The 25,939-nt window shown below is 43.6% G+C and overlaps 1 protein-coding gene across 1 annotated transcript in view; it reads right to left on the bottom strand.

Annotated features, from left to right (window-relative positions):
• akna (AT-hook transcription factor) overlaps positions 1–25,939 on the bottom strand; it is a 201,889-nt gene that overhangs the window by 63,856 nt on the left and 112,094 nt on the right. Inside the window, exons 6-10 of the mRNA XM_078226612.1 lie at positions 16,341–16,485; positions 9,600–9,757; positions 7,464–7,523; positions 3,715–3,848; positions 526–769 (exon numbers count right to left, since the gene is read on the bottom strand). Coding sequence (XP_078082738.1) covers positions 526–769; positions 3,715–3,848; positions 7,464–7,523; positions 9,600–9,757; positions 16,341–16,485 — 741 coding nt within the window. The remainder of the gene's footprint in view (positions 1–525; positions 770–3,714; positions 3,849–7,463; positions 7,524–9,599; positions 9,758–16,340; positions 16,486–25,939) is intronic.

The raw sequence follows: 25,939 nt of genomic DNA, 5'->3' as shown, positions 1-25,939 counted from the left end.
CAAGGTGCTATACAAATGCAAAGTAACATCATTGCTCACTGTGGCCGCAGTGATGTGGAGATGGAAGCACTCTATGAGGGTCAGTCATACCATTCATTGGGTGGCACAGTGGCACAGTGGTTAGCACTACTGCCTCACAGCACTAGGGACCTGGGTTCAATTCTGGCCTCGAGTCACTGTCTGTGTGGAGTTTGCACGTTCTCCCTGTATCTGCATGGGTTTCCTCCGGGAGCTCCGGTTTCCTCCCACATTCCAAAAGACGTGCTGGTTAGGCCATGCTAAATTCTCCCTCAGTGTATCCGAACAGGCGCCAGAGTATGGCGACTAGGGGATTTTCACAGTAACTTCATTGCAATGTTAATGTAAGATACTTGTGACACTAATAAATAAACTTTTTAACTTTAACTTTGGTCTTCTAAGGTTGAGGTTCGAGCAAGATGAAGCAAAATGTTACACAAACTTCCTGAACATGGAAAACACATGAGAATGATTTCATTTGATTAAAGCAGAGATCCCAAGTCTTACCTTGGGTTTGGGATTCTGGATGGTGTCTGCTGGCCTGTGAAGGGCTGGTGTTGGAAGCTGTGCCATTGGTACTGGAGTTGGTATTGGGGTCTGGAGAACAGGTACGGGGGTTACCCACGAGTTGTGTGTTGGTGTCGTGCCAGATCGATGGTCCGCTGACGAATGGCTCTCTGGGCGCTGCTCAATCCGTTCCTTCAGATCCTCCAGGTGCATTCCAAGCCGGAAAATGTTCCCCTCCACTTCCCTAGGAAGCAAAGTGTAGGTTCCACCATCGATTGAATATTACAGGAACAGGCTTAAATAGTCTAAACTTTGAAATCTTTGCTTTCTGCATTAATTTGAATCACACGCTATAATGTGGGAGCCAGTTTGCAGCATACTGTCTCCATATTTAGCCAGATCGAAATTAAATTGTGACTTAGAATCACAGAATCCCTACAGTGCAGAAGGAGGCCATTCGGCCCATCGAGTCTGCACCGACCACAATCCCACCCAAGCCCTACTCTCTCCTAACCCCACATATTTACCCTATTCCCGTAACCCCACATTTTACCCTGTGTTTATCCCCCTAACACTAGGGTCAATTTACCATGGCCTAACCTAACCTGCACATCTTTGGACTGTGGGAGGAAACCGGAGCACCCGGAGGAAATCCACGCAGACATGGGGAGAATGTGCAAACTCCACAGAGACAGTGACCTGAGGTTAGAATTGAACCTGGGTCCCTGGCGCTGTGAGGCAGCAGTGCTAACCATTGTGCCACCGTGCCGCCCTTGTACTCAACATATATCTTAATCAATGATGAGGGAATTAGGAAGTATCTGCAATTTTACAACGGGTAACGTTTTTAAAACTAAGAAGTTAACCTGTTTGGACAAGCAATGAAATATTTCTAGATTTTATTGAAATACCTGCAAACCTCCATTTTCAAGTGGAAGTATGTTTATGAATATCTCAAAAACCCCATGTTGAAGATTTAATGGATTGGAAAGCTTTCCTGCCAAACTGTAGTTGCAAAACTTTTAAAAGTTATTTACCTTGCAGATCAGAATGCTGGAGATACAGACAAGTAGACAGCGAGGGACAGAGAGGTCAGAGTAAAGCATGTGGTGCCCAGAACTGGACAATAATCTATTAATTGGATTTATCTCCATGAACCTGTCAAAGAATATTTTCCCAGACTCTTTGCAAAGCCCCAAAGTGCTTAAAAAGTGCTGGGCAGATTGACAACATTAATAGGCTGCCTATTACTGTAAGACTTCACACAGGATGCACGGTGGCACAGTGATTAGCACTGCTGCCTCACAGCGCCAGGGATCCGGGTTCAATTCCCGGCTTGGGTCACTGTCTGTGCGGAGTCTGCATGTTCTCCCCGTGTCTGCGTGGGTTTCCTCCGGGTGCTCCAGTCTCCTCCCACAGTCCGAAAGATGTGCCGGTTATGTGCATTGGCCATGCTAAATTCTCGCTCTGTGTACCTGAACAGGCGCTGGAGTGTGGCCACTAGGGGATTTCCACAGTAACTTCATTGCAGTGTTAATGTAAGCCTACTTGTGACACTAAGAAAATAAACTTAAAAATAAACAATGTTGCCCCTCCAGGCACAACGCTGCAGTGGCCGGAAGAGGCACTGCAACGCCATGCCTGGGCTAAGTGTTGGGAGCCGCTGTGAAGTTAAGTAGCAGGGGTCCTGGGGAGAGTAAGGGGATGCCCTGAGGGGTTACAAGTGGGGAAAAGGGGTTATCAGGTGATAGGCCTGGAGAGATATCTGGTCTGTGAGGGGAGGGTGCCCCCACCTAGTCAGAAGGGGGCTTCCAATGGAGGTCTGCATCGCCCAACCTTCCTGCACAAGATCAAGAACGTTAACTTTTCTGTTTCCTACCCTGAGATATACAGCGCCCACCTATGTGAAAATTGAAGCTGGTTGGGAAAATGTCCTTAAGTGGCCACTTAATGGAGGCAAGGGCGGGCTTGCCGTCCAATGCCGTGCCTGCGCCACCATAAAATTACGTTGGGGATGGCGGGATTCGGGAGGGAATCCTGTCCATGCATTTTCATGCTAGTCTCAAAACCAGCCGGGTGGGAGCATTAAATCCAGGCCCATAACTCTTTTTGTGGGTGCGGAGAATGGAGTCACCTCAGTATTATCATGAAATTAACCAAAGGTATAATCATCGCTGCTTTCTGGGCAGTTTTCAGGTTGGTATTCCATGTACTTGTTAACTGCTCTGGGCTACACTCAGCATTACAATCTTCTGTAATCACACAGACTGAACTCCCCACTTAAGCAGCCTTTACTCTGTCATTTTCATCTCTGACAGGTGGAATTTTCAGACCATGTATCAGCCATCTCCACCCTCTCATCCTGCACTATAACGAACTTTGAGGAATAGATTACGGTGAAAACCAAAGTCTGACATTTACATTGCTGCAGTTAAGTCAAAAGATATTAGATATTACCACAAAACTCAGATGAGTATGCACATTGACACTTAGGGTAATGTGACACAAGATTGATATCTTTGATGAATATTTGGAAGATCCCACCCACTTCGTGTTAAGTATAGTGTTAAAGAGAAGTAAATGGCTGGTCACCATTCTCCATGTTAAAATTAATTCGCCGAAATTTCCTTCGGAACATAAGAATCTACACATATCTCTCAAGTGCTCCAGTTTAATTCAGGGGAGGTGAAATTAAATGGTGCTATGGGCTTGATTTCCTAAGTCAGGATTGGTGCTGAAATTCCAGACTGGTTCTCTCACGGTGGCACAGTGGTTAGCACTGCTGCCTCACAGCGCCAGAGACCCGGGTTCAATTCCTGGCTTGGGTCACTGTTTGTGCGGAGTCTGCATGTTTTCCTCGTGACTACGTGGGTTTCCTCTGGGTGCTCCGGTTTCCTCCCACAGTCCGAAAGACGTGCTGGTTAGGTGCATTGGCCGTGCTAAATTCTCCCTCAGTGCACCTGAACAGGCGCCGGGGTGCGGCGACTAGGGGATTTTCACAGTAACTTCATTGCAGTGTTAATGTAAGCCTACGTGTGACACTAATAAATAAACTCTGTGCTCCTGATCCAGATATACAGATGGAAAGTCCAAACTTACGACAGATTACAGGCTAAAAGGTACAATCCCACAACGTAAACCTTGGCGCTGCCTCTCTGTTTGGCCAAAGACTGAAATGGATCCATTTACCTGTTGGGATCAAATTCCCCGATGATGTAACTGTTGTTGCCGGCATCCTTCAGTTGGAGTCCACGGTGCTCTTCCCGGGCCTGTAGATATCCTCTTTCCAGCGTCTCCTGCCCGTCCTTCAATCTCTGTAATGCCTGAAAATCAGGAAAATAAATACTGATGACCTCTCGCGCAAACAACAATCCATACCTATGGGGTAGCAAATTTTAAAAAGAGCTGAGGAGAAATTATTCTCCCAATGGGTTGTGAATCTGTGGAATTCACTACCCCAAAGTGCAGTGGATGCTGGGACAGTGAGTAAATTTAAGGAGGATTTAGACAGATTTTTAATTGGTAATGGGTTGAAGGGTTATGGGACGAAGGCAGGAAAATGGGGATGAGGAGCATATCAGCCATGATCGAATGGGGGAGCAGACTCGATGGGCCAAATGGCCCAATTCTGCCCCTACATCTTATGAATTTATGTGCTATATATGTATATATACACATATACATGTATACGCACATGTATTTTTATATGTATATATATATATATATATGCTAAGTTCTCCCTCAGTGTAACTGGACTGGTGCCGGAGTGTGGTGCCTAGTGGATTTCCACAGTAAATTCATTGCAGTATTATTGTAAGTCCACTTGTGACACTAATAAATAAACTTAAACTAATATTTTAATCTCACAATTGTCATAACTGCTGTGGTGATGATCATTTGTGTTGTGTGGGAATTGCGTGGGAATAAATAAATAGATAAATAAGTAAGTAAAAACACTGAAATTAGCTAATCCTGGTTAAACAGAACATGGGGTTAACGGGATCAAGGGATATGGGGGAAAGACGGGATCAGGATATTGAATTTAATGGTCAGCCAAGATCAAAACGAATGGTGGAGCAGGCTCGAAGGGCCGAATGGCCTCCTCCTGCTTCTAGTTTCTATGTTTCAATATTAATCCCTCATAACTACATTTTACAGTTTAGTCTTAAATAGATTGTTACCCATTTATACAGGAAATGTACAGTGTCAAATAGCAGGTATTTCTGAACATATCCATCCTCTGTTTGTTAGCATAAATACCCTCCTCCCCTTGCAAGTAACCTCCAAAAGGTGAAGAAGTCCAACACAAGAATTCAACAGCAAACCTTGTTCGAATGGCTGAATAACATAATCACCAGTTCAAACAAGCAAGCCCCTTGGCCAGTTTAACCTCAGAAGCTACATCAAACCACCTTGACACTCAAATCACATTGCTGCCAATGCCTGCAAAAACTGCCATCAATAATTTCTCCAGCTTGTAATAAACATTCAATTACCCTGCTCTGTCTGACGCTGACTAATGTTTTCAGATACTCCCTCTCCTCAGTTACTGTTCCAACTTTTCAACATGGCCACCATCACCCCGCTGCTTAAAAAATCTTAAGTTTAAGTTTATTTATTAGTGTCACAAATAGGTTTACATTAACACTGCAGTGAAGTGACTGAAAAACCCCTGGTTGCCACACTCCGGCACCTATTCGGGTACACGGAGGGAGAATTTATCATGGCCAATCCATCCAACCAGCACGTCTTTCGGACTGAGGGAGGAAACCGGAGCACCCGCAGGAGACCCACGGGGAGAACGTGCAAACTCTTCACAGTCACCCAAGGCTGGAATCGAACTCAGGTCCCTGGCGCTGTAAGGCAGCAGTGCCACTATGCCTCCATGCCGCACCTTCATCGCTTTCCTCCTCTCCATGGAAGAGGGATATGGTCCGAGTATGGGCAGAAGATTTTTTTTTAGTTTGGTTAGGGCATCATGATCGGCACGGGCTTGGAGGGCCGAAGGGCTGTTCCTGCGCTGTACTTTTCTTTATTCTTTGTTCTTTTTGTTCTAACTTTCGTGCATCTTCAAGTTCCTTTTTTTCCTAAGGTCCCGGAATGTGTTACCACCACTCAAATCCCTGCCCACCTCATATCGCACCCTGCTATAATCGCTCAATCTATTTTCTGTTCCACTGACAGAATAGAGACCAACAACACTCTGTGTTGCTGTGACCCTGAAGCATTATCTCTCTTTAACCTCTCTGTGGCTTTCAGTGCAGCGAGAAGTCCAGGACACTCTGCCAAAGGCCCTTCTTATGGTCCACCCCAGTGGAAGTGCCTTTGAATGGTTTCATTTTCCCTGCTCCGATACAGCCAACACATCTGCTCCAATGGTTTCTCCTTCCATGTCCACAGTCACTTCAAGGTATGCTCTAAGGTTCCAACATTGGTTCCCTCCTTGGTTGACATCTCTCTGTGACATTATCTAGAATCAGTGGAGCTCAGGTATATTTGTTGCATGAGAGTCTTCAGAAACTTTGCAGGTTCAAAGCCATTTTTCCAACAGCTAAAATTAGACTATTAGCTATATCGTCATGGCATTGTTCTACCAAATAGGAGAGGATGCTGAGTGTTTCTTGAATTTCAAAGCATCTTTTACACTTGAGACGTACCTCTTTTCCATAGCCTTCATGTTACTAACTTCCCTCCTGTTCCCAAAGTTTCATGGCTTATTTCCTCTTAAGTTATGAGCTGTTAAAGAACATAGGCTGGAATTCGCTGGCCGCTTACGCTAGCAGAATTCTCTGGTCCCGCTGCGATGAATAGAGATTTGGCTGAGCGCCAAATTTTCCACCCTCACTTGCAGCGACAGTGGGGTATGAACGGCCGGAGAATTCTAGCCATAGGGCGGGATTTTCCAGCCACGCTCGCCCCAAGGCCGGAAATTCCTGCCTGAGGTCAATGACCTTTGCATGGTCCGCCCCTCGCCTGCTACAATTCCCGTGGCAGGCGGGACGGGAGAATTCCGCCCATAATCTTGATTCCTCAGCTAATAATCAGCCATGCTTCAGTTAGCACTCTCATCTCCGAGTCTCAAGGTCCACGCGTGCAAATCATTCCTTCTTTTAGACTTCAGTGATCTAACCCTGAGAAATTCAAATTAACCTTTACAGCTCTTGTTGCCCATTGGCAACCAATGGGTGGCATTTCTGGTCCAGAGTAAGCAACTTTGACACCCAGTCCCGAATCCCCTTTACCTCCACCATCTCCAACATGACAAATTGTAATTAAGGTTCGTGTTTTATCTCACACAAAAAGAGAAAATGCGGGAAAATCTCAGCAGATCTGACAGCGTCTGTGGAGAGCGAATAGAGCCAACGTTTCGAGTCAGGGTGACCCTTCGTCAGAGATTCTAGCCTCCGCAGTATTTTGCTTTTATCTTTGTATTTTATCTATTTATCCATATCAAGTATTGGCCGTTTGGTTAAGATCAAGCATCAGATCAAGCCAAGTCCAGTGCCTCATCTTGTCACTTTGGATCTGGTTTGTCCTTTTTATGGGGACTGGATTCAGTTGGATTTTGAATTTGGTTTTTGGAGCAAGCAGGGAATGGATTCGGGTTTGCCTGGTCCACTCTGCGCATTGGCTTTGTAACCTTAATGATGAAGTAAAAATTTTTTAAAAAATAACCCAATGTCAATGTCGTTTACTTCACTTTGATATCAGCATCCTGTATCCAATATTTTAACCTGGTGTTGTTAGACTCCTTACTCCAATATCTTCAACAGCAGTGGGAAAGTGAATCCCTGAAAAGAATAGCTTCATTTTCAGTTCTGTTTAAAATTCAATTCATCACCAGAGGGGCCCAATGTACTTACTGTGGACAGTGTACAATGAGAGTTGCACAGGCCAATCGGTGGTACGGGCTCTGCACTGCTGTAACAGCCACTTACCTTTTGCTGGGCGATTGGTGCCACCTTTCTCGCCTGAAGCAATCCATCAAATACATCCATCTGTCAGGGAAAGAAAAAAACCCCACTAATTCCACACGTTATTTGGACAAATTAATTGAAGTGTGCAAAATAACAAAATGCTGTTTTCAAATGGTACAGAACTTGTATATTGCTGAAAAAAGACATCTTGCCAAAGCTTTTCATCTTGTATTCATCAGGACAATCGCAACAATAGCAATGTCAGGGAAAACAACAACCTTACACTGTGTGAGAAGAGGGTGCTGATTGGTTGGCAAGTGGACTCTGGTTGGCAGAGGCATTGCCATGGAGAACGCACTAGTTAATGGTGACTGACAGTTAACTGCCAAGTGGGGAGGCAATGGCCTTGTGGTATTATCACTAGACTCTTAATCCAGAAACTCAGCTAATGGTCTGGGGACCCGGATTCGAATCCCACCACGATAGATGATGGAATTTGAATTCAATAAAAAATATCTGGAATTAAGAATCTACCGATGATCTTGAAACCATTGTCGATCGTTGGAAAAACCTATCTGGTTCACTCATGTCCTTTAGGGAAGGAAATCTGCCGCTCTTACCTGATCTGGCCTACATGTGACTCTCAACTGCCCTCGAGCAACTAGGTTGATTCTCAATTGCCCTTGAGCAACTAGGGATGGGCAATAAATACTGGCCAGCCTGCCACGCCCATGTCCCATGAATGAATTTAAAAAAAGCATTGTTTGAAAATTTAAACCAGGTGTTGCATTTTGGGAGGACTAACAAGGCAAGGGAATACACAATGAATGGTAGGATGCTAGGAAGTACAGAGGACCGGAGGGAACTTGGGGTGCATGTTCACAGGGCAGCAGGACGGGTAAATAAGATGGTCAATAAAGCATATGGGATACGTGCCTTTATTAGCCGAGGCATAGAATATAAGAGCGGGGGGTTATGATGGAGCTGTATAAAATACTCAATAGGCTGCAGCTAGAGAACTGTGTGCAGTTCTGGTCACCACACTATAGGAAGGTTGTGATTGCACTGGAAAGAATGCAGAGGAGATTCATCAGGATTTTGTTTGGGTTGGAGTGTTTCAGCTATGAAGACAGGCTGCTTAGGCTGGGGTTGTTCTCCTTAGAGCAGAGAAGGCTGAGGAGGGACCTCACTGAGGTGTACAAAATTATGAGGGATATAAATAGGGAGAAACTTTTTCTTTTAGTAGAGGGGTCAATAACTGAGGGCGGGGCGGGGGGCGGGTATAGATTTAAGGCAAGGAGCAGGAGATTTAGAGAGGATTCAAGGAAAAGCTTTGACAAAATGTCTTTAGTCAGCAATACTCAAAAACTGTCTACTCCACATTTTGCATCTCTTACATGAATGGGAATGAGGGAAATGGTGAAGCAAAAGCACTTTTGTGTACTAGATGGTTGTCAGGTATTACTGGGCCATGTTCTAACAAAAGATTCCCCCTTACCCCTCAGTCTCTTGATCCTGGTTGACAGCATTTGACCTGGTGTTTAACTCATGAGTGATGACAGCACTGTTAGCAGCCTCAACCCTTCCCACCCTAACTCTCACCCTGAACCATTCTAGCTCTCCACTACCCTCTGCTCTCCTGAGAGTCAACCACGTTGCTGTGGCTCTGCAGTCACATCTACACTAGACCAGGTAAGGATGGCAGATTTCTTTCCCATTAGTGAGCCAGATAGCTTTTTCCGACAATTGACAATGGTTTCATGGTCGTCCATCCAAGGACGGAATTTTCCGACCGCTGCAGTGAACAGAGATTTGGCTTGTCACCAAATCCTCCCTCTTTGCTGCAGTGGGAGCATGGCTTGAACGGGCAGTAAGATCACGCCCCAGATTTTCTGTAATTGAATTCAAATTCCATCATCTGCCGTGGCGGAATTCAAACCAGAATACCCCCAGAACATTCGCAGAGTTTCTGGATTAATAGTCTGGTGATAATACCACTAGGCCATCGCCTCCCCACATGTGATGTAAAGCATCATGGGTTCAAATATCTTAATTAATGTTAAAATATTGGATAAATTTAATGCAAATGAAATGATTTACTGTGATTACACCTTCAGTAGAATAGCAAAAAAATGTCATTCAATCACTTGCACTCACCTGCTTCTGGAGTGCCTCTGCCTGTTGGGCAAGGGCCCAGGTCAGACATTCCCCTGCGGTTGGCTCCACAATAGATGTACTGTGGGTGGAGGAAAAAGTGCCACCTGATGTACTGGCAACTTCTATTGTTTCACAGCTTTCTGCTACTGGGGGATATTCTGGAAACAGAATTTAGACAAAGAACTAATTTAAAAGCATGATATTAATTCCTTGCATGAATTTAACATCACCTTTTGAATGACACAAATAATGTTATTCTAGCCATATTGCTAAGGGAGAACCTTTCCAGGCACTGTTCTGGTTACAGCAATTAAGAACGCGACAGAGATAATGGCATTGTTACTATCAACATCCTTCCAATGGACCAGCCTTGTAAATGCTTAGGTTATAAGAGCAGGTTAGAGGTTAAGAATCCTGCAATGAGTAACTTACTACCTGACTCCCCAATGCCTGTCTACCATCTTCAAGGCACAAGTCACGGGTGTGACGAATACTCTCCACTTGCCTGGATGGGTGCAGCTCCAACAACACTCACGAACTTGACAACATTCTGGAGAGAGTAGCTGGCTTGTTTGGCACCTAATCCACCAACTTAGATGCTCACTCCCTCCACCACCAATGCACAGTGCCAGCAATGTGCACCATCTGCAAGATACGCGGTGGCAACTTACCAAGCCTCCTTCAACAGCACCTTTTAAACCTGTGATTTCTACCGTCTAGAAGGACTAGGGTAGAAGATGCATAGGAACACCACTGCCTGCAAGTTCACTTTTAGGCCACTCACCATCCTGACTTGGAAATACATCACTATTCCTTCACTATCACTAGATTAAACTCCTCCCTAACAGCACTGTGGGTGTACCTACACTACAGGGACTGCAGTAGTTCAAGTTGGCAGCTCATAGAAACATAGAAACATAGAAAAACTACAGCACAATACAGGCCCTTCAGCCCACAAAGTTGTGCCGAACATGTCCCTACCTTAGTGATTACTAGGCTTACCTATAACCCTTATCTAAAAGTCTCTTAAAAGACCCTATCGAATCCGCCTCCACCACTGTTGCCGGCAGCCCATCCCACACACCCACCGCCCTCTGAGTGAAAAACTTACCCCTGACATCTCCTCTGTACCTACTCCCCAGCACCTTAAACCTGAGTCCTCTTGTGGCAACCATTTCAGCCCTGGGAAAAAGCCTCTGACTATCCACTCGATCAATACCTCTCAACATCTTATACACCTCTATAGGTCACCCCTCATCCTTCGTCTCTCCAAGGAGAAAAGGCCGAGCTCACTCAACCTATCCTCATAAGGCATGCTCCTCAACCCAGGCAACATCCTTGTAAATCTCCTCTGCACCCTTTCTATGGCTTCCGCTTCCTTCCTGTAATGAGGCGACCAGAACTGAGCACAGTACTCCAAGTGTGGTCTGACCAGGGTCTTATATAGCTGCAACATTATCTCACGACTCCGAAACTCAATTCGTTGATTGATGAAGGCCAGTACACCATATGCCTTCTTAACCACAGCCTCAACCTGCACTCGGACCCCAAGATCCTTCTGATCTTTCATTCTGCCAAGTGTCCTACCATTAATATTATATTCCGCCATCCTATTTGACCTGCCAAAATGAACCACCTCACACTTATCTGGGTTGAACTCCATCTGCCACTTCTCTGCCCAGTCTTGCATCCTATCAATGTCTCGCTGCAACTTCTGACATCCCTCCACACTATCCACAACACCTCCAACCTTTGTGTCATCAGCAAACTTACCAACCCATCCCTCCAGGTCATTTATAAAAATCACAAAGAGTAAGGGTCCCAGAAAGGTCCCTGGGGCACTCCACTGGTGACCGACCTCCATGCAGAATATGACCCATCTATAACCACTCTTTGCCTTCTGTGGGCAAGCCAGTTCTGGATCCACAAAGCAATGTCCCCTTGGATCCCATGCCCCCTCACTTTCTCAATAAGCCTTGCTTGGGGCACCTTATCAAATGCCTTGCTGAAGTCCATATATACTGCATCTACTGCTCTTCCTTCATCAATGTGTTTAGTCACATCCTCAAAAAATTCAATCAGGCTCGTAAGGCATGATCTGCCTTTGACAAAGCAATGCTGACTATTCTTAATCATATTATACCTCTCCAAATGTTCATAAATCCTGCCTCTCAGGATCTTCTCCATCAACTTACCAACCACTGAGGTTAGACTCACTGGTCTATAATTTCCAGGGCTATCTCTACTCCCTTTCTTGAATAAGGGAACAACATCCGCAATCCTCTAATCCTCCGGAACTTCTCCCGTCTCCATTGATGGTGCAAAGATCATTGCCAGAGGCTCAGCAATCTCCTCCCTCGCCTCCCACAGTAGCCTGGGATACATCCCATCTGGTCCCGGCGACTTATCTAACTTAATGCTTTTCAAAAGCTCCAACTCATCCTCTTTCTTAATATCTACATGCTCAAGCTTTTCAGTCCGCTGCAAGTCTGCACTGTAAGCTCATCATTACCTCTCAAAGCCAATTAGGGACGGGCAATAAATGCTGGCCTAGCCAATGATGCCCACATCCTATGAACAAATATATTTTAAAACATCTAGACTAATGCTCTACAGATGTGAGTTCATATCCCACCACAGATGATGGGAATTAAATTAAATTAAATTCAAATAATTCATAAATCTGGAATAAAACAGCCAGAAAGTTAGGTAAGGGGAAACTGTTGAGGTGCACAGTGAAGCTAAATGCTTTATCTGGTCTTGCTAAATTTTCCCCAAGTCTGCCATCTGCTGTGGATGTTTTTTAATGTGATCAGATAACGGAATTAGTGCAAAGTCCGTCCATGGAACATTGTTGGCTAACTCTAATACATGGGTTGAGTTAACCATGTGTTCTGCACCCATCACCATGGAAACAAGACAGTTCATCCAATCCTTGCTCTCTTAATGGAAAGCAATGCCAAGTTTGATGGCTATGGTTTAACTCTGTGTGCTCAGTGGGGTGAGTGGGCAACAGATTCGCATAAACCAATGCAAAAAGTTCCACTGCACAAAGTCCAGATCTGCAGCCCTGTCTATTAGACAACCTCATTTTCCAACACAGAAAGTCATGCCGCTTAATTTGGTGCAGGTTATGTGTGATGGGTGGGAACCAAACTGTAGGCTCTGTGGGAACGAAGCTGAACCTAGGAATTTATTATCCGAGATTCATTCTGCTTGATCCAGTTAGCAGCAATGCAACAAAAAGAGAAAAATGCTGGAAAATCTCAGCAGGTCTGCCAGCATCTATGGAGAGAGAATAGAGCCAACGTTTCGAGTCTGGATGACCCTTCGTCAGAGCCAATCCAATCTTGGATTCCAAGTGAGAGGTTGTCACCAAAGTACTTGTGAGAAACCCAGAGAATTTCCCAGTTTGAATCTTGGGAGGCACAAGTTTACATACAAACTAATTCATAAATAAGTTATTGCTCACAGCTCACTTCTTGACGGGAAATGCAGATTCCATTTTGCTTTCCTCATTATTATGGCATGGTACATGTGTAGGTCCTGTGGGAGAGTTTGGGGGGAATTTTCCCATCCCGCCCGCCCATGGGAATCGTAGCGGGCGGGACACGGACCACGCAAAGGTCCGTTGACCTTGGGCGGTATTTTCCGGTTTTGGGGCGGGTGCGGCTGGAAAATCCTGCGCTTGTTCTCATTGCATCACCCCAAGCAGTGAACTGAGAACTATGTGCTTCTTATATAAAGCTTTGGTTAGGTCTCAATTAGAAAAGCGTAAAAGCAAAATGACCGCGGAAACCAGAATCTGAAACAAAAACAGAAAATGCTGGAAAATCTCAACAGATCTGACAGCATCTGCGGAGGGAGTACAGAGCCATTGTTTCGAGTCTGGATGAGTTCTGATGAAGGGTCATCCAGAATTGAAACGTTGGGTCTATTCTCTCTCCACAGATGCTGTCAGATCTGCTGAGATTTCCCAGCATTTGCTGTTCCTGAATCGGAAAAATGTGCCTGGTTTTGGGCCCTGCTCACATTTCGGGGATGTTAAGGCTTTGGAAAAATTGCACTGGATTAATTCCTAGTTTAGAACAACTCTGATAGGCTGAAAGAGCTGGATCTCCAGGGCAGCACAGCGCCTCACAACGCAAGGAACCCGGGTTCGATTCCCGGCTTGGGTCACTGTCTGTGTGGAGTTTGCACGTTCTCCCTGTGCCTGCGTGGGTTTCCTCCGGGTGCTCCGGTTTCCTCCCACAGTCTGAAAGACATGCTGGTTAGGTGCATTGACCCGAACAGGTGCCGGAGTGTGGTGACTAGGGGAATTTCACAGTAACTTCATTGCTGTGTTAATGTAAGCCTTACTTGTGACTAATAAATAAACTTTAACTCCATAATTCAGAGAAATGAAGAACCAGGACAACTGGATTCAGCATTTTTAAAAAAAATAATAAAACATCATGTGGACCAATCATTCTATGTCAATAGATTAGGGAGAACAAGGAATCACACTCCCAAGGTACAGCAAGAAGCCTAACAACACCAGGTTAAAGTCCAACAAGTTTTTTTGGAATCACAAGCTTTTGGAGCACTGCTCCTTAAAGGGGAAGTGCTCTGAAAGCTCGTAATTCCAAATGAACCTGTTGGATTTTAACCTGGTCTTGTGAGACTTCTCACTGGGCCTACCCCAGTGCAACGCAGGCATCTTCACATCATGACTCCCAAGGGAGGTAGGGATAGAATTAAATTGGGTATTAGGCAGCTTTTTTTTTCCCAGAGGATAGTGGACCGGTGAAACTAGTTACCCTGCTTGTGTAGTCAATGTTGATTAGTTGCATTTCTTGGAGAGTGATCTGGATTGCTCTCTGTCTGAGGCAAAGATAATTTCTTGCAAGGGATAGGTATCCTGCAACATGGTCTCCTGGACTAGTTTCAATTGGCAAAAGAGGTTAGAATCAAATTTTCCGTATTATTTTTACCCCTAACTGGTTTTTAAAAATCTCTCCCTGGGCCCCGGAGAGAGTGTGTGTGTCGGCACCTTAGTTTTTATTCTGTTTTTAGATACTAACCAAATAACCTCTACAGGGAGAGAGCGGCACAGAAATGAAAACAGTGGACTGAACATCAAAGTGAGAAGAACAAAGCTTCTCGATCAAAAGATTGAATGTTCTGCGTGCACCTAATGTATTTTAGTGCAGGATAGGGAATAGAACGCTCCCCACTTCACTTGCCCATTTTTTGCAACAAGCTACACTGTTGGGTGCCCCAACCTCGAATATGCTATGTAGCGTGCAATATTTCCATTTGCCACAGCATTCAGCCTGTTGTCCATCAAAGGGAGATTAATTCCAGATAACACTAGGGATAGTTTTGTGTTGTACTGAATTAAGACTAGCTCAAGTCCCTTCTGACAGATAAAGGTGGTCCTTGGACACAAAATGGTAGGATGTTTTTAAATGAAATGAATATACATTTTATTGCACAAGTAGAATCAAATTGCCATGTATTTTGAAAACCATGTCTAGACAGCAACTAAGAGAAAGGGAAGAATAGGGAACAAGGTGTTCTTTGCAATTTATACAATTAGTTGTCTGAGTACTGTGAGCCAGGAAGCAGTTTAGACACAGATGAGGTGTTGAAAAAGCAGCAGCAAGAGAGAGAAAGAGAGGCAGCCATCCTCAGGAACCATTTCAGCCAGACATTAGGGACTGAAGGGGGCAGAAGAACAAAGAGAAAGGCAGCCAATCTCAGGAAATAGCTCAGCTAGGGATGAAATTCTAAAATCAAGCAAAGGATTGTTTTCTTCACTGAACCAAAGACCATTCGACCATTTCCAAGTCTTGGTCACTTAAGCTGTGTGGTGTGGTAATCACTGGAGAGATTTGACCAATAGGTTGATGGTTGATGTTTGGGAAATGGGGGTGTATAGCAGAGTTTAGATATGGGGGAAACAGATACTTTTGGGTTTTTAGTCTTTGAGAGACAAAGTGCTTACTGTTAATTTGCTGAAGTATAAGATTGTTCTTTGTAGTGCTTTATTATCTTTCTTTTACTTTAATAAATACTTTTGTTTGTTTAATGAAAGGGAGGTCTGAATTCTCACTGTTTCTCACAAACATTTCTTGTATCCAAAAAAAATCACACCACAAGAAAACAGTAGCCCAACCCACCTCCCCAAAGGACTCCTTTTATAATCACACAGTTCATGCCTTACAGTATTCTAAATCGTGTCTAAGTTTAGAAATGGAGTCAATTTGACAAACCAGCATTTGGTGCCCATTCCTAATTGCCCTTGATCTTTTGCCACACCATTTCAGAGCACAGTTAAGAGTAAACCACATTGCTGTGGGTCTGGAGTCACATGTAGGCCAGACCAGGTAAGGACAGCGTATTTCCTTCACTAAAGGGCTTTTATGCCAATGGTTTCATGATCAGCATTACGGAAACTAATTTTTAATTCCTGGTATATTAATTGAATTTAAACTCCACCAGCTGCCTTGATGGGATTTGAAACTTCACCCCAGAATATTAGCCTGGGCCGCTGGATTGCTAGTCGAGTGATATAACCACTATACCACTGTCTTCCCTAGTCAAGGATATTAAAACTACACAAGGACACAGAAAGGAACAACGTGCATAACTCAGAATACACTGGAAGTTAAAAATTACCTTCATTTTCCATTGAGTTTTAATATTACAAAGACACAATTTTCCTCAGAAGGTTTAAACGAAGAGTTAATCAGTTACCTGTTTGTAAATTGGAGTTAAGAGGTGGACCGATTTCAGCTTTTTGTGCACGTGGGATGGTAAATGTCATAACCTTTGAACCTTGGTTAACTGATGCCATCTGGACACTGTGACTTGGTTTTGGAGGGTCAGCATACAGATTCACCTGAATAATAAAACATGGCATAAATGAGAATGGATTTATGGGACATCTCTTTTAACATTGGAGATCATTACAAGAGAAGATAGAAACAGAAAGATCTAAATCTTCTCACTGCAAATGTATTTTTTCCTTTTATCTGTTATTTGGGCAGCATGGTGACACAGTAGTTAGTACTGCTGCCTCACAGCGCCAGGGACCCGGGTTCGATTCCTGGCTTAGGCCACTGTTTGTGCGGAGTTTGCATATTCTCCCGTGTCTGTGTGGGTTTCCTCCGAGTGCTCCGGTTTCCTCCCACAGTCTGAAACACGTGCTGGTTAGGTGCATTGACCGTGCTAAATTCTCCCTCAGTGTACCCGAACAGGTGCCGGAGTGTGGCGACTCGGGGACTTTCACAGTATCTTCATTGCAGTGTTAATGCAAGCCTACTTGTGCCTAATAAATAAACTTTAACTTTCCCAAGAACAAAGCTGTGGTGTTCCATGCCCATTTACCAACTCCACATTGTGTATAACCAATTCACACTATAGTGACAGTAGAATGGATAAAAAAAGCTTTTAAAGAAAATGTCCTTCACTGAAAACATCCCACTTTCTTTTAAAAAAACTCCATTTTTACTACAACCCAATAAAATTGTCAGTCATCCAAACCCTTTAAAGTATCAATAGGTGAATCTGCAAGCACTTGAAATCTCTTTATCTTTTGTAAATAAACATTGTGAAATTGACACCACAGATCAGAGAGCCAGTGCTGTCATTCAAGCCCTGGGACTCTGGTGTTACAACAGTCTAATGGATTTCTGGGCTCTTAGGTGAGACTCATTATGGATTCTTGACTGGGAGCCCAGAGTACTCGAGTTATAGAATCATAAAAACTTGCAGCATAAAAGGAGGCCATTCAACCTGTCATACTTCTTTGAATAAGCAGTTGTGCCTTATCCTCCCCTCCACCATTTTTCACCTACAGCCCTGTAAATCACATCCTCAAGTATCTGTTTATTTATGTAATCATCTTTCATCACTTTTTCTGTAGAGTGTTCCAGATCCCAAAAGATGCCGTCATTGTTTCATTGCTGTTTGTGGAACCTTATGTACTGCAGATTAGCTGTTACACCTCCCTACTGTATGACAATGACTACACATCAAAAGTACTTAACTGGCTGTAAAGTTCAATAATCACTTAGCTAAGTGCAGGTCAACGCCTTTGGGTAGGACAAGTGCTCAAAGGTCATCCATGCTTCAGGGGAAAGCATTAAAGAAAGCACTCTAATGCATACGCCCCCAAACCTTTGCCAGCAATGCTGTGAATTGAGAGCTGAGCAAGTAGAGAAGTAGAGAAGCAGAGACTTCGATATGAGCTAATTCAGATCTTGTTCAGGATTCATGAAGTGAATCGCTTGCGTTCCAGATGGCAGTTTGTTGCAACTAACTAGAGAGGACCAAGGGCCCCAACTTTAAGTTGTACAAGGCAGGATAAATGTTAAATATTGGGAAGAGGTTCTTGTCTCAGAGAATAGTAGACCTCTTGAGCAGGTTGCTGATTTGTAGAATTAATTCAAGTGGAGAGCTGGACCCATTTCTCATTGCAGCAGATAGCACCTTGGCTACTGCAGAGAGGAAATTCAGGCCAGACTGATTCCTGGACTGGTTTTGATCACCTAAAGTCAGCCATGGCTCAGCTGATGGCATCCTTGCCCCTGAATTCTGGGTTCAAGTCCTCTTGCAAGGCTTGATCTCACAAATCAAGGCTGACACTTAACTGTAGTGCTGCACCAGCGGAGGTGCTGACTTTTGGGTGGCACATTAGTTTTTAGTTTAGTTTATTTATTATTGTCACAAGTAGGTTTACATTAACACTGCAATGAAATGAAGAGTTACAATCTCTCGTGAGGAAGACAGGGATTGTCCTGGTACTGGTGAGGCCGCAACTAGAGTACTGTGTGCAATTTTGGTCCCCTTATTTGCGGAAGGATATATTGGCCTTGGAGGGAGTACAGAAAAGGTTCACCAGGTTGATACCGGAGATGAGGGGGTTAGCTTATGAGGAGAGATTGAGTAGATTGGGCCTGTATTCGTTGGAGTTTAGAAGGCTGAGGGGAGATCTTATAGAGACATATAAGATAATGAAGGGGCTAGACAGGGTAGAGGCAGAGAGATTCTTTCCACTTAGAAAGGAAACAAGAACTAGAAGGCACAGCCTCAAAATAAGGGGGAATCAGTTTAGAACAGAGTTGAGCAGGAACTTCTTCTCTCAGAGGGTAGTGAATCTCTGGAATTCTCTGCCCATTGAAGCAGTGGAGGCTACCTCGTTAAATATGTTTAAATCACAGGTAGATAGATTTCTGATCAATAAGGGAATTAAGGGTTATGGGGAGCGGGCGGGTAAGTGGAACTAAATCACTATCAGATCAGCCATGATCTTATTGAATGGCGGGGCAGGCTCGAGGGGCTAGATGGCCTACTCCTGCTCCTATTTCTTATGTTCTTACGTTCTTATACACATCACTCTAAATTCTTAACTTTTCCTATATGTTTAGCAAAAAAAAGTTAATCAATTAACATTGCTCCTGCCCCTCCAATGCCAGTAATGTGCCCCAGCTTGGTACTACCTGAATGGATATTTCTGAGCGTGCACACAATTCACCGACGTCTCCCTCATCACAGACTGCAATCTGGTGAGTGGGGAGTTAAACGTCTATCTGAACATCTTGTGTTTGCGAAAGGTAGGGTAGCATTATATCACAATCACAAAATCGAGTAAAGTCCACCTGCCACCTAGTTGGGGAATTGTGTCACTCAGTGGCTATTTCTTCATTGTTTCAACTGCTGAATTCCTTCACTTTCCATGTTTCAGTTCTCCTGCTGGGGATGTCTGCCGTGACTGATCAATTATGCCCATTGTCTGGGTTTATATTTGTATGCAAACCGGAGTAATTGCTGCTTCACTCAAAGCACGTGATATAACTGAGGCAGCTGTATACAAACCATCTAAGTGAGTCAAAGACAGAGTTTGGATTGTGCCTCTGAGGCTTAATGGGACCAGGGTAATACTTTCCTGATGAAACAAAGCACTAAATATAAGTCTACCATTCTTCTTCTTACACGTCCCAATTAAAATGTATGGAGAACTTTGTTTCCTAGTAATTTGCACAGATTTGAACGAGCGGGTATTTGATGACGAAAGCAGGACTAAGATTGATGAAGTTATTTGAATCTCGTAGGATCATAGAATAGCACAGCACAGCACAGAAGGAGACCATTTGGTCCAGTGAGTTTGCACCAATTCCTTTTAAGAGCGACTCAGTTAGTCCCATTAACCCAATTCTTTCGCTATATCGCGACAACTGTTTCTTCTTCCAGTATTTCCCCAATTACCTTTGAAAGCTATTGTGGAATCTGCTCCCCACCCTCCTTAGCAGTCAATGTATTCCAAATCCTAGTGGGTTCACTGCAGAAAGGTTTTTTCTCATCTCACCTTGGATACTTTTGGTAATCATCTTAAATCTGTCCTCTCTGGCTGTCGACTCTTCAGGTATTTAAAACAGTTTCTTTTCATTTATTTAATCTACGAAAACACTTCAACTAAATCTCCTCTCAGCCTTCTCTGCTCTGCATTTTAAGAGCTCACTGACCCATTGCTACCTACAGGAATAGACATTTCACACCACCATACGCCACTTGCCAAATTTCAAGCTAGTTACAAAAGAGAAACGGATGTGGGAACAACGTGGTGTCTACAATCCCCATTCAACAATATTAGGAATTAACTTATTTTTCAATCAAAATGTGTTCTTTCAAATTAAGCAGCCAATCCCAATCCAAAAATGATTTTTTGGAAAGTTACCTACCATATATTCCAAATTTACTATTCCCTTTCTATTGCCTCGAGAAAGCAGCCAGCATAATCAAGGACCCCACGCACCCAGACATTCTCTGTTCCACCAGGAAAAAGATACAAAAGTCTGAGGTCACGTACCAACCAACTCAAGAACAGCTTCTTCCCTGCTGCCATCAGACTTTTGAATGGGCCTACCTCACATTAAGTTGATCTTTCTCTGCACCCTAGCTATGACTGTAACACTACATTCTACACTCTCTCGTTTCCTTCTCTATGAATGGTATGCTTTGTCTGTACAGCACACAAGAAACAATACTTTTCACTGTATACTAATACATAAATCAAACCAAAATCAATTTTTTAAAGAAACTTGATTAATTTCCTTTCTTCAGTTCTTGGTTTCTTTTTGGTGCTTTATCCTCCCCTGTTTTATTATATAACCTCGAACCAACAGTCTTACAAAAAAAAGGTATTAAACAGGACCTACAGTAATTAACTAAAGACATCACATTAGTGGCGAACCTGGGTTGAGTTCCAGAATCTGGAGTATGCTCCAGTGAGTTGCCCTTTGTAAACCTGGATAAGGAGTCAGAGGTGAATGGTCAGGTGCAGGCTGCAAAATCTCAATGACACAATTCACTGGTTTCCAGGATAAGCAGTGATGGAGCTGCAACCCTGTTCGCTTGTCAGCAACCAGTCAACAGAAACACTCCAAGGCTATGTTTATACGATAGCTATAGTATTGGCGTCAGGTGGTGTTGTTTCGCTCCAATACTGTGAAGCAAAGGGTATCAATCCAAGTACATGGTTTGACCTTGTTCAAACATGAAGTGGAACCAGACTTCTCCCTCCTGGGGATTTTGTCTGACTTCATTCTGGAGCCTAGCCCCGATGTTGCACTGACACCAGAAATGTATTATTGATGTAAAACAACATCATCATATTGCAGCTGAAGTAAAAGTGAAGCCTAAGCCTTTATTATCCACTTTCCAATGATGGAAAGATTACAATGTAGTAACCAGTTAGAAAGTTAAAGGGAATGAAGTATTATCATTACTGATTGCGGGCAGGATTTTCCTCCCTCTCCGCAGCGGTGGGAAGCGGTGCATCACTCGCTGGCGGCGGAATCTTATGGTCCCGCTGTTGTCAATGGGAGTTCCCATTGAATGTACCGCTCGCAGTCGGGAAACATTGGGTGGGGGTCTGCTGTCGACAGGACTGTTTGCTTTGTTTTGTCACATGTATTGGGATACAGTGAAAAGTATTGTTTCTTGCATGCTTTACAGACAAAGAATACTGTTCATAGAGTATATAGGGGAGAAGGAAAGGAGAGGGTGCAGAATCTAGTGTTACAGTTATTGCTCGGGTGCAGAGAAAGAGCAGCTTAATAAATGGTAGGTCCATTCAAAAGTCTGATGGCAGCAGGGAAGAAGCTGTTCTTAAGTTGGTTGGTACGTGATCTCAGACTTTTCTATTTTTTCCCAAAGAAAGAAGGTGGAAGAGAGTATGTCTGGGGTGCGTGGGATCCTTGATTATGCTAGCTGTTTTTCCGAGGCAGCATAATCAGCAGTGTAGATGGAGTCAATGGATGGGAGGCTAGTTTGCGTGATGGACTAGACTTCGTTCACAACCCTTTGTAGTTTCTTGCGGTCTAAGTGAATGGCAGCAAGGTTTTGGTGACTGAGTTTCTCCAAATAACACATCTGTTTTTGCAGCTGATCTTGAAATGTTCCAATGTTAGGTAGGCAGCGCTGACACATTACAACCAAACCCTCAGGCAGTAACTCTAGTAGTCACTCTAGTAGTCAAAATTCAGATGTTGCACTTTGAGACCCAGGAGAGAGTGTTGTGGTGGCTAATCAACCAATAGTAAATCTTTTGCTGGTCAAAGTTATTTTTCTTACATGTCCACTTATTCTGAATATGGGTAATTTAATTAAAATAAATGAACTGAGACCACAGTGAACAAACACCAGATTAGATGGTTCCCTTCTGCGTGGTAAAATACAGCAAACAAAATTCAATTTATACTGCAAATGACAAAGTAAAATATACAATGAAAAAATCATGAGGTGAACTGGGGAGGTGGTGGTGTAGTGGTATTGTCACTGGGCTAGTAATCCAGAGACCCAGGGTAATGTTCTGGGAATCTGGGTTTGGATCTCACCATGGCAAATGGTGAAATTTGATTTCAATAAAAATCTGGATTTAAAGCTCTAATGATGACCACGAACCATAATCGATTGTTATAAAAAGCAATCTGGTTCATTAATGGAGGAAATCTGCCATCCTTACCCAGTCTGGCCTGCATGTGACTCCAGATCCACAACAATGTGGCTGATGCTTAAATGCCCTCTGAAATGGAGGGCAGTTAGGGATGGGCAACAAGTGTTGGCCGGGCCAGTGACATCCACATCCCGTGAATGAATTTAAAAGAAGATTAAAGTTAATAGCCTACAGCCAACAAAGTGCATTTTATTGAATGGCTGTCAGTGACTGAATTGTTTAATTTTATAGAGGGTACTACTTTGAACAAACCACGATAGTCTGTGCAGAGCAACTCAATTTTCTGTATGTGAACCAAGGAAAGAATGAAATCTTAACAAAAGCACTGAATGATTTGAAAGACTGATTCAAGGAAAAGGGAGGAGATCAGGGCAGAGATATTAAAGTTTATTTATTAGTGTCACAAGTAAGTTTACATTAATGCTGCAATGAAGTTACTGTGAAAATTCCCTAGTTGCCACACCCCGGCGCCTGTTCGGGTACACTGAGGGAGAATTTAGCATGGCCAATGCATCTAACCAGCACATATATGGAGTGTGGGAGGAAACCGGAACACCTAGGGGAAACCCACGCAGACATGGGGAGAACATGCAGACTCCGGACAGGCAGTGACCCAAGCCGGGAATCGACTGCGGGTCCCTGGCGCTGTGAGGCAGCAGTGCTAACCACTGTGCCACCGTGCTGTGTGGGGAAAGGAGAGCAGCACTTCGTTCCTGGTCGGGACTGTCTGGCTGACTTGTTTGTACAAAGTCAGGGGATTTTTTTAGAATATATGTTTTGTGCTGATGATAATTTAGTGTTTGGTTACTGCAGAAAGGACCAATCCATCCAAGTTGACAAGTCTGAATAGAACAAGTGTTTCTAATGTTTGAAAAGGACTCTGTGTGCTCTGTCCGTGATTTTGCCAGAGTTTACAATCTATTTCATTCTCCCAAAACAGAACAGAACAGAATGAAAGGATGTAGCTTGTTGCAGCTGTGTTCAAAATTCTCAGTATTTTGGTGCTTGGAATAAGTGACGTAATGGTCATAAGAATATATTCAGAAACTAATGAGTGAAAAGCAATGTGTTACAGTATTGAATATCCTGACTTGATTTTACAGCGACTGGAAGTGAATGGATGGAAATATGGATGTAAGATTAAATGAATATTCTATTTTTCCAGTGATAATTTCTGTGAGCTCATTCTGCACATTCAAAATGTGCAAAGATGTGGAGTTGCTGGCGTTGGACTGGGGTGGGCACAGTAAGAAGTCTCACAACACCAGGTTAAAGTCCACTAGGTTTATTTGGTGTCACGATTGCGTACCACTCACCTGATGAAGGAGCAGCGTTCCGAAAGCTTGGATACCAAATAAACCTGTTGGACTTTAACCTGGTGTTGTGAGACTTCTTAAAATGTGCAAAGACTCAGTTCAAATAAGGCCGCATCAACTTAGAGACAGAGAACCATGTGGTACACAGAAAAGAAAATGGCTAGAGAAAGTGAGAGAGTGACAGGGAGTTTGTCAGAGTTGCTCATGTTTCCGCCAGTAAAATCAAACTTATCAAGTGGCGTGCAAACAGACAAGAATTATGGATTTTCCACATATCTTTAAACTGTTCCTTTATTTAGGACAATGATGCTCGACCAAGCCTACATGCATATTACCCTGTTGGGCAAAATCAGAGGCAAATAAGGATAGCCCTCAAAATATTCCCTAGCTCCGGAATCTGATGAAGTGTAACAATCAGATTTCACAGGATCAAAGCATCACAGAATTTTTACAGGCCAGGCAGAGGCCATTCAGCCCCATTATGTTTGCACTGGCTTTCTGAATCAGCAATTCTCTTCATGCCATTCTCCTGCTGTCTCCCCATAACCCTGCACATTCCACTTTCTCAGATAACAGTAATTTCCTTTTGAATGGTTCATTGAACCTCCCTCCACCACACTCTCAAGCAGTGCATTCCAGATCTTAACTAACACAGTGTGAAGATGTTTTTTTTCATTCACATCACTTTGGCTTCTTTTGTCAATTACTTTAAATCTGTGTCTAATCCATAGAACCACTACATTGGAGAAAGAGGTCACCCGGCCCATCAAGTCGACACTGACTCTTTGAAAGAGCATTCCACCCAGGCCCTCCCCTCTGCCCTATCCTAGTAATCCCACATATTTATCTTGGCTAATCCACCTAATTTACACATCTTTGGACACTAAGGAGCAATTTGGCATGGCCAATCTATTTAACCTGCACATTTTTAGACTGTGGGAGGAAACCAGAGCACCCGGAGGAAACCCACGCAGACATGGGGAGAACGTGCGAACTCCACACAAACAGTAACCCAAGCCGGGAATTGAACCCAGGTCCCTGGCGCTGTGAGGCAGCAGTGCTAACCACTGTGTCACCGTGCCACCCAATTGTTCTTGATCCTTTCAGGCATGGGAACAGTTTTGCCCTATCCACTCTGTCCAGATTCCTCATGGTTTTGAATAACTCTAACAAATCACGTCCCAGCCTTCTTTTCTCCAATCCTAATTTCTCCAAACTATCATCATGACTGAAATTCCTTCTCCTGGAACAATTCTCATGAAACTTTTCTGCACTGTCTCCAAAGCCCTCAGATCTCTCCTAAAGAACAGCACCCCAAACTGGACTCATTACTGCAGCTGAGACTGAACTAGTGTCTTGTGAAAGTTCAACATAACCTCCTTGCTCTTGTACTTTATTCCCTTATTAATAAAGCCAAGGATATACCATGTGCTTTTTTTAACCACGCTGTCAGCCTGTCCTGACACCTTCAATTTCTTTTGCATATAGCCAGGTCCCTCTGCCCTTGCACTCTCTTTCTACTCTTTATTTTATATTGTTTCCCCATGTTCTTAACACTGAAATGAATCACTTCACATTTCTCCACACTGAACTGCATCTGTCACCTGTCCGCCCCTTCCACCAGCTTGTCTATGTCCTTTTGAAGTTCTACACTATCCTCACAGTTCATAATGCTTGTATCATCCGCAAACTTTGAAACTGTGCTCTGTACGCCAAGGCCCATATCAGGAGAAGCAAGGGTCCCAACATCGAACCCTGGGGAACTCCAGTACAAACCTTCCTCCAGCCCAAAATCCATCCATTAACCACTACTCTCTGTTACCTCTCAGTCAGCCAATTGTGCCTCTGCCACAATCACATCACAGGGTCCGTGACGAAGAATTTGTTCCAGTCCAATTGTGACCCCATTTGATTTATGGATGGTTCAATTTAAAAATAATCCAGCAGACAAACTTTAGCCTTAAACAAGACAAAGATTAGTGTATAACAAAATTACTCCTGATATTGACTTAGATAAACTT

This window comes from Mustelus asterias, chromosome 13 (genome assembly GCF_964213995.1).
Source record: "Mustelus asterias chromosome 13, sMusAst1.hap1.1, whole genome shotgun sequence".
NCBI classification, from domain to species: domain Eukaryota; kingdom Metazoa; phylum Chordata; class Chondrichthyes; order Carcharhiniformes; family Triakidae; genus Mustelus; species Mustelus asterias.
This window is presented reverse-complemented; position numbering and strand designations above follow the sequence as displayed.